The sequence below is a fragment of the Melampsora larici-populina genome (genome assembly GCF_000204055.1).
Source record: "Melampsora larici-populina 98AG31 unplaced genomic scaffold MELLAscaffold_2, whole genome shotgun sequence".
In the NCBI taxonomy this organism is placed as follows: domain Eukaryota; kingdom Fungi; phylum Basidiomycota; class Pucciniomycetes; order Pucciniales; family Melampsoraceae; genus Melampsora; species Melampsora laricis-populina.
The window spans coordinates 1,136,014-1,151,753 of NW_006768766.1; the positions used below are offsets into that span (position 1 = coordinate 1,136,014).

The following is a 15,740-nucleotide window of genomic DNA, read 5'->3' on the forward strand; positions in this document are numbered from 1 at the left end:
CTGAGTGGATATATGTGAGCGTCAGAGGCTTCAGCCAGACCCCGACTTCCGATCCGATCATACTCCTCTCAGGCGACTCATTCATATCCTGCAAGTCTATAGGAATTCGAAATACCCTTCAGTCAAATAAATTCAAGCGTTTTTCTCATTCAAATAACATATATCGAGAAATTATTAAAGAAGATTTGTAAATGGATCTAACAATGAGTCATGGATTTTTTTTGTGGTGATGAGACAATAATGCCAGGTGAGGATACAAATTTACAACAAAAACAAATTCGACTGATAAAAATCTATAAACAGCCCAAAAGTGAAGAAATCTGGAAAGCTATCAACAAGAGAATGAATGGAATTCTCGATAACCTAGAATCTTAAATATAATGCATTTTCAAAAACCAAGAGATCTCAAGCAAAGATTGCAATATATGCAGCTGCATTACCCCCTTCGTCCTATGTAACCAATTCACACAATTTGATCAGAACTTTACTCAGTCTCGTATAGAGAGCTAGAAGATGAGAACAGAGTGTACTCACAAGAAGTGGTGTCAGCTGATTTGTTCCAAGAGAAAAATCCATGAATGAGTTATTCTCCACTTTTAAATGATCAAACCAAAATTGCTTACATGGACTAGAGCTAGATAAAAATTAAATCAATCACAATATCAGTGGTGTCCTTAATCTCTTCAAAAATTGAGATCTGGCTATCCAGCTTCTTACCTGATTTTGCGGAAGGGCTATCAAATGCAGCTGCCTTATGACCTCTGAAGGGACGGAAATAAGCCAGGTGGCAATAGATCGGTGTCAAAACCACCTCCTAGTGAGCAGTTGAGCCGAGACAAATTGTTCACTTACACCGCGTTGATGGGTACCTGGTTGTACGATAAGCTACATGGAGAAGAAGTTGGGAGACCTCTAAAGTTTGATAATCGGAACCCATCAGAGATAGGTCTGATGAATACGTGGCGGAAGTCATAAGAGGTAGTGAATCTAACTCAACTTTTCAACCGCTTGGATTATCCGAGTCCTTATTGTATTCGTATTTTTCGGATTCTTTCCCTTGATCAGATGGAGGAAGCTCGTTCCTAGAATAGAGGAGTTGTACACTTCCTGCTTTGTTTCGGCTGGCAATCCTGTTTAAGATCAAAGGGACAAGTCAGGGGACTGTAGAGATAAGCATGAGATGGCATGGTTGATAATGATGACATACCCAAAAAAGAAAGCGCAGATGGTGTAGCATAGATGATCCCATACTTGGCTATCTTGAAAACCAAGAACTTTGATGATACGCGGGGGAGGGATATTCAAAAAGAAGTCAAAAAACAATTCCAATATGATCACGACGGACAACTTTCCATCATATGACAGTGAAGATCAAAAATTTCTGGACCCACTTTAAGATATATCGATGAGAAGTTTTCGGGAATATACTCCATTGATGGGCTTTCGGCGGGAACTGTATCTTCGCTGGTAACGGTAAGCTTGTGACTGGTTCCGCTACCTTCTTCGCTCCAACCTTCATCTTCTTTTTGTTTTCGACGTCCGATCCCTGTGAGCCAATCTTTCTTCGTTGTAGCATCTCGACCCGAACCGTTCGTCTTTCTCATAAACCTACTCCGTTTAGAATTTTCACTCGTAAGCTGCTTTTTGGTGTTATCTGACTCCTCCGCTTTTTTTGTCGGACCTGTTGTATTTGTATCTGGTAGGATAAGTGACGAGAGATTTTCAAATGTATCCAAATTACTCGTCACATTCTTAAGTCGATTATCAGCGTCAAACTCGAGGAGTACTACCCAAATCTCTGAAAGAAAATAGCTCACCACATGAGAGCACAATAGATCTGTTCAAAGCACTCGCCCAATATGGTTTTGCAGGTCACTTTAGTCAAATCTTCTTCTGCCCAGAATTCCTCGCGAACTCATCAAACAGACGCGGACTTACATGTCACTTCTCCCTTTGGGTCATACAGTGGTACCACGTCTAACAAAGAATAAAATGCTGTCCCATCCTGCCGATAATTGATCATCAACTGGATGCAAGGTTTCTGTTCTCGAATTGCGTTCTCGATATTATTAATGGATGCCTTCAATGTTCCTGGGCCCTGCCATCGTGATAGACGTAGAAAATTTTAGGAAAAACTACATAAATTGATGAAAAGAAATTAAGAGAAGCTCACTGGAAAATAATGAGAGCTCCCTCCAAGAATCTCTCTTCTGTCATAACCCTGATAGTCACAAATACACCGCTCATCATTGAGGTGACCACTGGGTGAATCAGGCATTTAATGAATATACTTACGGTAAGAGTGCTGTGCAAAGCATCAAAATGTGTAATTCAGTCAACACAATGTTTCAAACTCAACATCCTCCTTGATTGTCGAACGTCTTGCAGCGAAGTCCAAATGAAAATTCACAGAGGAACAAATGCTCACCAAAAACCCGGGGAAACCATCATTGCCGGGCAACCCCTAAAGCAGATGAAATCATCGAGCCATAATTCAGTATCAAAGCATGTTGTTACCAAAATGTCTGAAGGTAAAAGCTCAAAGTGAGCGGCGATCTGAAATGATTGAGCTTACGTCAAACGCGGATTGAGCAAAATAAACTCGGCAACTTGACTATCCTCGTTCGAGCTGAGAGGTGCGGTCAATTGGGCCTTGACTCTCTGAACCAATTTGCTAGCTATGAATCTCTAAATTATCAGATGGGTTGAATAAGTTACAAGTTTCCAAAAGGATCAATGCAAAAAACCATTCCGACCTGAAACTCTGATTCGAAAAGAGATTCGACTAGCCATTCCTGACTTTTCACGAGATGGGGGCCTTCCAAGCTACTAGACAGCGTCACCAAGTGTTGTACAGTTCCTTCTCTGATTGCGTTAGGAAGCTCGATCACGTTCGATCCTGATTGATTCTGGTAGTATAAATCTAGGAATTCCGCAATGACAATATATCAATGGACGTGTCAACCATTGAGCGAGATACTGGCCGCCCTCCTGAGCAAAAGCTCTGAAGTAGAGTGCTATTGGTGAAAACCCGAGGCTCACTGAAAAGACTCGCGCACTGTTTCCGGACAAGCCGAGCGAGCTGAACGGTCCGCTGTTCGTCCTGCCACCTTTTCGAGTACGCGGCGCGAATGTCAGGTAAGGCTGATGAGATGGCAGCAAGGACATGTCGACTCAATAATCTTACCTATCCAATTTTAATGTTCCATCCCCACTTGGTTCATTACGCACTAACCAACCTCGCAGTTCTTCACGCGTCGGAGAGTTTTCAAGCAAACGCACAAATACTTCCTTACTCAGGTATTTCATCACTTCATCCGCTGATTGGGAATGTGGCAAATTGACGACTCTTGGAAGACTCGGAGGTTCGAGTACCTTGTAAGAATTCTCATCGTCGGACGAAAGTAAAGACATTCGGCGGCGAGATTTTGAAGATTTCGGTTTTGTGATATTAGGCAAGGCGGTAACACAATCTAAGACCCTATTGATGAATGGATCAGAAAAAACAAATGCAGATCAAAGTCAGACGAATAGAATGTGAATGGTTGGATATCTTTTTGGGTTTGGGTGAGTGCCAAGTGAGCATGTAGAAAAACTATAGGCGTGAGTAGACTAGTGTTACACTCAACTCATTTTGTTCGCCAAGCTTGTGTGGATCCATATCTGATAGAGGAGATGTCATGCCAGTACTGGGGGAGTTGGGCATAGGGTGCGGTGCGCGGCTTGTATATGATGGCGAATCAAGCCTTCCAAGTTCGCTCATTGATCTCGTGGCCAATGTGTGACTGAATACTTCGAGACTTGGATATGTTTGGATCGGAAGCAAATTTTGCTGAAAAGGTCCCTGAGGACCTGATGCTTCGATGCTGCTTAAAGAACCTTCCGGTAACATGGATGAAGGATTTGAGGCTTGAGCTGTCTTACTTCTCCCCTCAGCCGTTTTGGGTCGCCCCTCAGCCGTCCTAGGACGACCATCCGAAGTAGAGTTGGCTGCCCGTCTGACGAAACTCGGTAATTTGGGCATAAGAAAGATGAATAAGGTTGTTTTCTGAGCGGCAGGGTGAAGATGCGCGATCAATAAGACGTCAAGACGGGCGAAAGGAGAAACACTTTGAGCTTCAAAAACTTTTCAAGAGATCGAACTGACAGATTGAGGTAAAGAAGTGGAACGATGTATGGTTGATCAGTTCAAGATGGTATCTTCGGGCGTTTCAAGAATTCGACTGAGAACGTTGAGGTGTGGCACAGGCTATTTGACAATCCTTTGCGACGTCCTGATCCTTGATATCGAGGTTGATAGAGAATGAAGGGTACAATCCTCGGTTGAAACTTGAGAGGACAAGTGGTGTAAAAGTGGAAAGAAGGTAAGTAAAATTTTGTTGATCAGAGGGTCGACTTTATTCGGGTGAACCAATACATGGGGGCTCATGGAGGTATTGCGACTTGAAGAACTCTCCCACATTTACTACATTGGATAATATGAAATGTGCTCTCTTGTGTTATTATTTGAATTCGTTCTTGGTTCCCAGTCTCTCATCACTCGGATGGATCCTTTGCTTCAACAGCGTTCTCTAGCGCTCTGCAAAGATCGGGATGACCACCGGGCGCGCGCAGAAAACCTACCCCAAAAAAGCTCACCTCCACCTTTCCTTACCTCTCGCCTACGTATATGACCAGATTGGTTCAAGACAACCTTCAGCCGCATCACAACTCTGTTTGATACATAATAAAGCCGCCTATCTTATTCTTGAATCTTGATATCCAACGGCGATCCGGCGGAGATTTTGGGAAATTAGACATCGCGTCTTACGCCTATCAATGTATATCTCGTCAAGCAATCGGGACGGTTCTTCTCAATGTCCCATCAATGGCGCAACTTGGCTGAAAGTGATTGGGCAGTAGCGTCGAGTGCTCAGAGTTGCTACATATCTGTTTCTATATAAAGGCCGTCAATTTAACTCGTGTGCAATGGTCATAAGATTGCTTAGGCGATGAAGCCTCAATGCTTGTGTAGCTTGTAGCTTTATTGCTTTCTGATTCTCAAAATGGTAATTTGAGCACTCCTACGGGACTATCAAGCATCCGGGAAAAATTCAGTGCACTGCTGAGAGATGGCAGCCATAATGAAATTCTGAGAGTTCCTACAACATGAGGCTACAAGTATTTGTAGAAAGTTATGCTCAACAACATTGCCAGCAAGGTAAGTAAAGCGGTGCTTATCAGCGAGGAAAGCATGAAAAAGCAAAAAACATCTTAAGGGGTTGGAGTCTCCGTGCCATAATTCACGCAAGCCCCTCGGCGGCTCACTACTCGGCGGGGGCGCGGACGCGGCCGCGCGCATAGAGAGCTTTGTTAAGCTAATGAGAGGACTTGCCGAGTAGCTGCCAGAAGGGCTCCCCATAGTTCTTCGACTGTTCTTGCGTGACTAGAGATTCAACAGGATCCCCGGAGGATTTGTCTTTTCGAATTTTGATTATTTTTGAGAACTGTGGTCTGAACATATCTCCAAGATGACCGCTTCAACTACCATTGGCCTACTTCAACTTTCACCAGTTTTCAAAAACCCAACCGCTACAATCGATCTAGCAGAAAAGTTGATAACCGAGTGAGGAGATATTTTTATCTAGTAAGATTCTTGAATCAGTAACCATTCGATCGATCATAAAGAGTCTAAATATCGTCGAATCAAAATAACAGCTTACGTCCTGGTCAAATCGATCTTCTCATTCTCCCTGAACTAGCTTTGGCAGGTATGTATCAATCCTGCCCATGCTTTGAGTTTCATGGGCGCACGCAACGTAGTACTCATCTATCGGTTCTCTACATTTCAGGCTATAATTTTCAGTCGTATGAAGAGATCGAACCATTTGTGGAATCCGAAATCGATGGAATCTCAGTCACCTGGGCGAAAAAAACAGGTAAAGTCCATACCAAACGACTCTGAATGTGATACCTGCTGAAGTGGTGATTTATGCGTTCATCATCTTAGCTACCCGCTTAAACTGTCATGTCATCATCGGTTTTGCTCAACGAATTCCTTCAAATCCCAACTCATCAGACCAATCCGATCAAAAATGTTATAATTCATTAGCTATCATTTCAAATGAATCTAAACTTTTGAAAACTTATCATAAAACTCAACTTTATCCAGCTGTTGATCCACTTTGGGCTAAAGCAGGCGAAGGATTTTTAAGGATGGATCTAAAGATTGGAAAATCATCAAATGGTGATCTCAGAGATGTAAAATGTTGTATAGGAATTTGTATGGATGTCAGTATCCTTTTTTCTTAATCCTAAATACGGATTAACAATCAATCATTAGATGACTGACTTAAAGTGACTTGTTCAGTTAAGTCCAGATAAATTTGAAGCTCCATTCGATGCATATGAATTAAGTTCATTCTCAGTTCAGAATGGTGCTGAATTACTATTATGTCCAATGGCTTGGTTATCTTCTACTTCAAATCCAGATCCAAATCAAACTCTTTCAGGGAAGAGTTGGTCAGAAGTTGGAAGTACTTTGAATTATTGGGCAGCAAGATGTAAACCGCTGTGGGAAAAAGCCGGTCAAACTTTTGTGGCTTGTAATCGTGTTGGATGTGAGAAAGGTTAGCTCATATTGACCGCTCTTTTCCTTAATATTGCACAGCGGCTCACTGACACTTTCGACTATCATCAGATACGGTCTATACTGGTACTTCTTGCGTGATCTCCAATGTACCAGAAGAGGGAGAAAGCTTATCTGAAATCCCAGAGCGCCCAACAGTATTAGTACACGCAAGTAAACACCTTCCAGAACTCCTGATCACGAAAGTTCCTCTCCTTTCATGAGATCTTATAAGATCAAACCCCGATATGTAATGATTCATGATAAGCACTCCACACCCTCTGGAAGAAAAGTGTGGCCTTGTAATACTAATTCCGTTGAAAACTTGGACTCAGAAAGAAGAATCTGACATGCAATGCTCCCCATTCACAAATGCATATTCAAAGACATGATTGACTAATCAAGGTCGTGTAATGTCTTTCTTGATATAAAACACTTTGAATATTGCTATGTCCTATGACCAGTCTTCACGTCACACACTAATTGAAACCCCGTACACGCGCCCAAAAATCCAGCATGCACTCGCAGGTCCTGAGAAGCAATATATTGTACAAACGACTGACGATGACTATTTCTGGAACATTTTCAATCCTTGAGTGGACATCACAAGACATCACCTGTGATTTGATGGCTCCATGTGAAACGGGTTTTCAGTTTGACTGACGGTTGAACTTTTCAGACGTATTAGGTTGTAGAGCCAAAGCTATGTAATTGAGCATTTGCAAGTTTTTTCTATCATAGGCGGCGATGAGTTTGCCAAACTTAGGACAAGTCTGGAACTCTTGCAGGACTCTTCTAGCCTTTGCAAGAAAAAAATGTGACTAGAAGGACTTAGTCAAGTTGGTGAATTTTCAATTGATCAAAGGCTTGTGATTTGACAAAGGCTCCTTGACCCCAAGCATATCAAGTGGTAGTCAAAATTTGATGCAATGGAACAAATGTATAAATAGAATGTTCATCTTCCTTTTGAAAATGCAAAAAAATCTGAAGTTCAAGACATACTTCCCCCCAGATTTGGACCCACCTGTTCAATTGATCTGAAGAGATGAGATCCATGAGCCAGGCAAGCTCTGCAAATCAAAGAATCCTTTCATTGAGTGTACCTTTGTTTAGATAGATGGAATCATGTCTTCAGATGGATTCAGCTGATTTGTTGATCTTTGAAATGTTGAACTTTCTCCATCAATTATTGATCAAAACCTGTTATGATCTCATTATTGGATCATTATATAAGAATATGCTTATACTTGTTAGAACAGATCTTATATACTTTGTTCTACGTATTCATGATTGTACTCTTCTCTCCATGGTACAATTCAATCATCATTATAAGATACAAGCAGCATCTCAACACATCTCTACAGCCTTGATCCAATAGCCTAGTCTCTGTACGTGATCAGTCTGCTCATAACAAAACCCCACATGTGTCCTCACATTATAATGTTCTGTAGAGGTTTTATTGCCAATCATCCCAACATAATAGAAATCATCATCCTGAAGGTTTACGGTAGCCCACATTTTTAAAGAAATATTCACTAGGTACACTGTAAACATCATTCAACTTCCCCAAATTGTAAGAGGAAAATGATTAATAGTACAGTTTGTCATAAAAGAATCTAATACTGCACACCTGATCCATTTCACCCACACTACATATGTGCAGCTAGCTAATTCAATAGTTGGTACATACAGGTCTGCTCAGTTTCTTGCCCATCAGCAGAAATAAATCACATGTTGTACCACATGTAACTTTTTTGACTTTGAAAAAATTGTGCCCAAAATTCACTACATATAATTCTGTAGGTGCTCAGGCAATATTGTTGAAGCTATTTCTTAGTAACAGAAAGGGTGTTACATGCAGTTGAGTTGATGAGATTACACCAAAACATTGAGTCAGTGTATGTAGGAAATCTTTGGAATGCTTTTTTTGATCTCAAAAAAGTTACAGCATGTATTACATATGAATAACTTATCCTGATGAGCAGATAACTGAGCAGAACTGTATGTACATGATAACCACATATTCACTGAGCCTGCTACACATATGTAGTGTGGGTGTTATGGCTCAGGTGTGGAGTGATAGATAATTTTATGACAAATCATACTCCCAGTCACTTTTTCCTGCCCACTTGGGGAAGTTGAATAATGTTTGCAGTGGTAGATTCATTGATATATTGCATCTGCTGATGCAAGATTTGTGAAAATGGATGAAAGAAAGATATTGAAATAGACTATGTATAGAAATTGGTTGAGTAAGCAAATAATTTTGTGGAAAGATGGTACACAATTTGCAATGAACATTGAAAGTGGAACATGTGCACAGACAGCCAGGGAAGCATGCCTGAAATATCAAGATAGCACTATTTGGCTGTGGTACATATATCTGTTATGGTAAGTATACAAAGCATCAAGAACTGTCCTTCTGGATCCAGGAAATCAAACAAAGCTACCTGGATCTTCAATGAGGTTCATTGGGGTTAAAGATACACATTCAATTGTATGCTGGCTGATTGGAATAGGGAGGTGTAGGCATTGATAGCATCAGTGACTCAAGAGATCTTTAAATTTAGCTTTTGAATTCATCACAAGAGACTAAATCCAAGTTCAGGTTGATAACTCTCTGACTTGCAAAAAATTCATCATAGCAAATGGGACATAAGTCATCATTTTTTCCCTCAAGGGGAGCTCTTTGACAAGCATTGTTCTCTTATATGGGGAAGTTGTGAGTCAAGTGAAGGGGTGAATTTTGACTTTCTCCTAAAAAGAATTGTCAGAAAGAGCCAATGAGTACCTCCAACATATCAAGCAGATCAATGCAGTAGGGCATTTAATATTTCATTAGAAGAAGAGTTGCCTGAAACCTACCATATAACTTTGTCTCACTGTCCAGGGATTCTTTGCTGCCTTCAATGTAAGAGCTTGCTTTGTATAGTTTCAATGAAAAAATGCTAAGCTTCATTATACTTATGTGTTTTGCTGAACTCTAAACCATAAAAAGCTGCTTTGTTATTTGCTAGTCCGTACTTTTAGAATCTCCAAAATGGTGTTAATCATCTGAAGCACACAAAACAATCTTGGTATCATTTTCATCCTCAAAGGCGTCCAAGTTCTGATTAAGAAGATAATTGCATATACGAGAACAAAGACGAGTAAAAAGCATAAAAGTTCTTAGGAAGTGATCCAAAAGAACCAAGGAAAACAAAAAACACTCTGATCAACAATTCTAAAAGAAACACTACAAACAATCTCTCCTTGATCAGAACAAAAACTACAACCCTAAATCACTCTAAATTTCAATATATATCTTACCAATCCTTCTTCTTAATCTTTTCTTTTTCATTAGAAAAGAATTCTTTAATAGCTTCTTCAGTTACAGTCAAATTCTTTTCAGCAAATGGTTTCAAAAAACTCATCATATGATCTCTTAATTTATTATAAGCATGTAAACTTTCAATTTTATGTTCTTGTGGTAAATTCTTAAAAGCTTCCATACCTAATTCATGTAATGATTTAGCTTTCAAAAATAATAAGGAAGTAAAAAAACTCATAAGTATTTTTTTCGTTAAATAACCCATGATTGTCAGAATTCAAAATTAACTTACCTGAATCTTGATCATCTTCAGGTTCCCAAACTTCTTCTTCTTCTGAACCTAACCAACTAATTTGACTCAAAAGCTGAAAACAGGTCAAACATTTACACCACCGTTGTCTCCAACCAGCTGTCAAGAATATATTGACCGTGCTCGGGTTCACTCTTGAAAGTAAACTATCCGTACTGTTTTGGAAAGGAGCCATACATCTTGAAGTATGATTGATATTCGGCTTTTCGAGGCATGTTCGCTTCTCTGATGATTCTGGTCCGTCGTCTTCAGATAAATTACGTTTTTGAGGCACCTGAATAGTCTGACTCGTAGATTCGAGTGGTGTAGTACTTGAACTTCCTTCTTTGAGCTGATCAGAGCCTTTCTCTTCCACCTTTTCCGCAGATGCTGAAGGAATAAGTTGACCATACCATTCTATAGCTGAATCTGTCTTGTTCGCCTCTTTAGGTACACCAATCATCATCCCAGTACCAGGACCACCCGCATGTTTTTCCATCATCGTCTTTATCGTAGGATTCCCCATTACACATTTTGCACAGATCAAATCATCCCAAGTTTCGGGATCCGGAAAACCTCCTAGACAACTAGCATGCCTCCAGCTAGTTCAAAAAGATGAGAGATTTGGGTCAAAGATTATGATCGGTCTTGATGTAATATAGTATGAATGTGATTTGACTTACTCTTCACAAGATAAACATTGATACATATCTTCAGTTTCAGTTTCTGGATCATACTTTTTTCCTCTTTCACAAATACAAAATTCACCATTAAAATTATGATCATATTTATTTAAATTTTCAACTTCATCTTCCGAATTTTGATCTTCTAATCTTAATTCACATTTTCCTTCATTACATCTTTTCGTACCACAATCACAAAGAAAATTTCTTCTAATAAATAATTCAACTAATTGATGATCAGTATGACAATTAATTGAACATGAAGCACAAATTCCTGCTTGAGAATTTGTTTTGGAATCTTGAGTTTCTTGAGGTGGATTACAAGTTAAACATGAATAAATCGATTGCCGTAATGGTCCAAGTGATCTTGTACACCGTGTACAATCGAATGGAAGGACTTCTGCTGCTTCAGATTCTAGTGAAGATTGTTGAATGAGTAAATCAGGAATCGTTACTTCTTGTGGTCGATTGATAGTATTGGTACTAGCGCTTGCAGTGGGAGAAGATCGAGATGATGATTCCTTGTTCGCTGTTTCTTCATTCGGTGGTAAGGTCGATGACATTTCTATACTTGACTCATTGAGCCAAAGTTCAAGGAGAAATTCTAGCTGGATAGTTTGAGTGGTAATCAAAGCTTGACTGACTCTGTGGCGAGAACATTCAAATACTCGAGCTTCAGCCTATCCGATTCCTACATATCAGGGCCGGCCACATCCGGTTCCGAGCTACCACGGTACCACCTTTTTTTCGGGATTGTTTCTCCAACGCGCTTCGACTTTCTATCCAGCTTCAGCTTTCAAGCCTTGAAGGAAACACGAGGTTTAAATGGAATCAACACCTTTACAAACTTGAAGTCATTCCAGTAAATTCGCAAGCGGTAGCTGCACCAACGGTTCTACTTTTTGGATGCAGGGACACCATTTACGCAGTGGTGTTGACACGGCTAACAGTTGCATTGGGTATCAATCTGGGATGATTAGACGGTCAACTGGTTGCTGGAGACGCGTGAAACTTAAAGTGACGACTCGGAATCGTGATCGTGACGTTTGGTCCAGATGGAAATTGTCATCAGCGTGAAAGAGAATTGCTACTTGGTCAGTGCAATGAGTGAAATCGCACGGCACACTGCTAATGTGATCTGTTTGACGATTTTAGACTCGAACTACTTATCGCAGTCGAATGCTGAGCGCACCAGCCGCACAAACATATCGATCGTTTTGGTATACGGACAGGGTTTGTGGGGTGGGGATGACTTGAGTAACAGTTGCATTGGTAATCCATCTGGAATAATTGGAAGGACAACTTCTGGCTGGAGACGCGTGAAAGTGAAGAGCCGCAAAGCGGTTATTATTTCTGCCAAGATTTAAATTTTGGTCAGTGACTCAAGTGCAGTGTTGGACGTGAAAAAGATCTACTTGCTACTTGGTCAGTGTAATGAGCGAAATTTCACGGCACTGCTAATGTGATCTGTTTGACGATTTCAGCCTTGAACTACTTATTTCAGTCGAATGCTGGGCGCACCAGCCGCACGAACAAATCCATTGTTTTGATATACTGACATGATTTGCGGGGTGGGAATGACTTGAGTAACAGTTGAATTGGTAATCTATCTGGAACAATTGGAAGAGTAACTTCTTGCTGGAGACGCGTGAAAGGGAAGAGCCGCGACGCGGTTGTTATTTCTGGTCAAGATATAAATTTTGGTCAGCGACTCAAGTGCACTGGTGGACGTGAAAAATGATTGGTCAGTGCAATGTGTGAATTTTCACGGCACACTAGTAATGTGATCTGCTTGATGATTTCAGATTCGAGTTATTTCAGTCGAAAGCTGAGATTTTTCAGTTCGTGATGATATTTGATCATCAAAAAGACTGCCAAAATTGCTCGGCCGTGGCAAAATATGGACAAAGTCCTGTGCCGACAAGGGTACTTCCATCAGGAACATATTCGCTTCTGTGCCTTGAGGAAGTCTTTCAGCGGGCCGGAATGCAACTTCAAGCAATTGAAGGGTATAAATATCTACCATTCTCTCCGATATCTCTTTCTCTTCATCTTCTATCATCCATATCGTTTGATAATAATTCCTTCATCACTTCTGACTCCGCACTTTGCATATCAATCCTCTGATACTCAACTCCGCATTCACCTGCTCCACAACCTCATCTTCACATCACTCTTCACTCTGCAATCTGCCCTTCAATCTCAGCTATCTTGATCTATCTTGATATTCATCCTTCAATCTCTTCAAACCCTCTCATAAATACTCACATTCCTATCATCAACATGTCGTACCTATCGCTTGGACTCAACCTGCCTGCACGATTTGAAATTGATCCTTGGTTTGTCATGAAGAGAGCTATTGCGCATCACAACGCAATAGTTAAGTGTGAATCACCGGATAACTCACAACAGGTACGCTTTTCTTTCCTCTCTTCATCTTACCAAAGACTCGTCAGCTAATTCTTCCTTCTCATTGTTTCTCATAACAGGTTGCCTATGAGTCATTCCTCATTAACCTTCGTGCAAGTCCAAAACTGATCACATGGAATTCGACTTCAACCCTCCAGGTTTGTTCATTTTACTCCTCCAAATTTTCCATCAATTTCATTAGTTTCGTTTTCTGATACTTTTGATTTTTATTAGCCTGAAGTCTCAGAAAAAAAATTGATCAAATCCTCAGCTTGTATTTTGCTGCCTGCCAAAAGAAAGTGTCCCGTTCGCCGACAAAGACTTCCAAAAATCTTGATTTCGGATCGAGATAGCAATTTGAACATGGCTCCTGCCACCAAAGTTGATCCTAAACCGTCTCTACTCAATCCAACAGCTAGTTTTATCCCGCTCACTGAAGACCAATCCCAAAACTATCATATCTTCAATGAGTTACTTGCTGAACACGAAATATCAAACGTTTCCCGTTTGGCACCCGAACTCCCCTCGATCACTCCTAACCCATCTCGGGGAACGAAAAGATCAGTCTCAAACTCACAACTTTTCACAGCTAGTTCACCAACTTCAAAGAAATCAAAACCAACACTTCACTGGACCGAAATCTTAGATGATCTGATGACGGCTTCGGATTGGGAAGAAGCAGAAGAAGAGGCACAGAAAGAAGCTGATCAAAACAAAAAAACAGTTGATGCGACTTCACTCAAACAAACAGTCTCTTTCATCCCGCTCACTGAAGACCAGTCCGAAAACTTTCATATCTTCAATGAGCTACTTGCCGAATACAATGTATCTACACACCCAAACCATTCACTTTCGACATCCAAAACCACTTCGATCAACACCAACTTATCTCAGAGAACAAAAAGATCACATTCACATTCACAACATGTCACCACTCGTGCACCAATTTCGAAGAAATCAAAACCAACACTTCATTGGACTGAAATCTTGGATAATTTAATGACAGTTTCTGATTGGGAAGAAGCCGAAGAAGAGTTAAAGCAAGAGTCTAATCAAATGAAATCAATAGTTACTTTCACCGAAATTAAAGAACCGACTTTGAATCGAGAAACTTGTGCCTCTGCACCACTTGAGTTCACACCTCTTACTTTTGTAGAATCTTCTAATTTTGATATCTTTAATGAGTTGGTTCTAGAACACCAACTTTTAGAGACTTTGAAATCTTCATCATCTGAATGTACTACTGCCACATCCTCCCCACCACCGAGGAATCCAAACTCTTCTTCAATATCAACACCTTCAAAATCTACCCTACAAAGTTTCAAAGATAGTCAAAGACAGCTTCATTGGTCTGAAGTTTTGGATAGTCTTATGACAGACAAAGATCGAGAAGAGGCAGATGAATCTTTCACAATTTCCGTCAAATCTGACTTGAAGAAACCTATCACTTGTCCTGAAACACCTTTGGAGTCTTTTGTTCCTTCATCTTATTCGAGCGCTGAGAATACTCATGCTTTACCCACACCTATAGAAGAACTTAAAGATCCTTTCGAATTGATTAGTAACGATTATCAAAACTCTTACTATCAATCAGATATGAGTTTTGATTTGGTGAAATCTTCTTTAAAAGAATCTGATTATCTTTCAATGGAATTTTCAAGTTTTAATTTTGAAAATTCTTTTTGTAGTTGATTGATTATATAATTTTGTAAAATGAAATTAAAAAAATGTTAAATACATATCACTTTTGTTCTCTTATCTCTGGCCTGATTTTCTCTATTTTCTTTGTTTTTCTGCTTTTTCTTTTTGTCTTTTTTCCTTTGTATCTTTCTCTGAATTTGATGTGAAGCAATTTGACATAATTTATCATAAAGAATTGAGACTGAAGGAGAATTGAGAGAGAGAGAGGAACCTGCTCATGTGTAAGAACAGGGAGTAACCCCATAAATAACTTCCTTATTGCCATAAGCTAACGTTACATCACTGGTGGTTTGCTGAGTCTTCTTTTGAGCTAAAATTCGAGGGCGCATTAGACAGAACTCTCACTGGTGAGCTTCCTTGATGTTTTAACTTTTGGCCTATTCTTTGGTTTGGCAACATATCAGTGGCGCAGGCAGTCCATTTTCGCACCAGCGGCGACTCATACAGCTGGTTCTCAGACAGCAGTGTGGCCACTCCCACAGAGCTGTCTGAAACACCTTTTCTCGACCATTGGCGGCCACTCGCGGCCATTCCGCTTCTGGCCCACGTAAAGTCCAATCCCTCCCTCGAACCATAACCTATACACATACATACGCGTGTGCCGTCAGGTGCCGTCACAAAGACCTACACTCAGTTTTCCTCTTATCCTTGATTCTCCGATCGCTTGTCTCCACTATGTACGCACTAACACGAATGTCCATACCACGAACCGGGATCGAATTCGAGTCAATTGATTACCAG

The 15,740-nt window shown here is 40.4% G+C and overlaps 4 protein-coding genes across 4 annotated transcripts; 2 read left to right on the plus strand and 2 right to left on the minus strand.

Moving 5' to 3' along the window:
* Window positions 1–405: 405 nt before the first annotated feature.
* On the minus strand, window positions 406–4,024 carry MELLADRAFT_101704 (uncharacterized protein; the record flags this gene model as incomplete). The annotated part of the gene is given in 17 exon segments (XM_007404737.1): window positions 406–450; window positions 535–549; window positions 624–634; window positions 718–761; window positions 853–948; window positions 998–1,130; window positions 1,208–1,274; window positions 1,392–1,798; window positions 1,818–1,837; window positions 1,935–2,098; window positions 2,296–2,305; window positions 2,429–2,464; window positions 2,576–2,688; window positions 2,757–2,923; window positions 3,043–3,187; window positions 3,232–3,481; window positions 3,630–4,024. The coding sequence occupies 17 exon segments, from the start codon at window positions 4,022–4,024 to the stop codon at window positions 406–408; spliced, it is 2,118 nt and encodes a 705-aa protein (XP_007404799.1).
* Window positions 4,025–5,510: 1,486 nt separating this feature from the next.
* MELLADRAFT_101705 (uncharacterized protein) lies at window positions 5,511–7,318 on the plus strand (the record flags this gene model as incomplete). Its single annotated transcript, XM_007404228.1, has 7 exons — window positions 5,511–5,605; window positions 5,698–5,750; window positions 5,832–5,918; window positions 5,990–6,270; window positions 6,350–6,608; window positions 6,680–6,781; window positions 7,287–7,318. 7 exons carry the CDS (start codon window positions 5,511–5,513, stop codon window positions 7,316–7,318), a joined length of 909 nt encoding a protein of 302 aa, XP_007404290.1.
* Window positions 7,319–9,709: 2,391 nt separating this feature from the next.
* On the minus strand, window positions 9,710–11,494 carry MELLADRAFT_70616 (uncharacterized protein; the record flags this gene model as incomplete). Its single annotated transcript, XM_007404736.1, has 3 exons — window positions 9,710–10,121; window positions 10,210–10,808; window positions 10,890–11,494. 3 exons carry the CDS (start codon window positions 11,450–11,452, stop codon window positions 9,913–9,915), a joined length of 1,371 nt encoding a protein of 456 aa, XP_007404798.1.
* Window positions 11,495–13,172: 1,678 nt separating this feature from the next.
* On the plus strand, window positions 13,173–14,990 carry MELLADRAFT_101707 (uncharacterized protein; the record flags this gene model as incomplete). The annotated part of the gene is made up of 4 exons (XM_007404229.1): window positions 13,173–13,301; window positions 13,379–13,456; window positions 13,533–14,366; window positions 14,511–14,990. The coding sequence occupies 4 exons, from the start codon at window positions 13,173–13,175 to the stop codon at window positions 14,988–14,990; spliced, it is 1,521 nt and encodes a 506-aa protein (XP_007404291.1).
* Window positions 14,991–15,740: the final 750 nt, after the last annotated feature.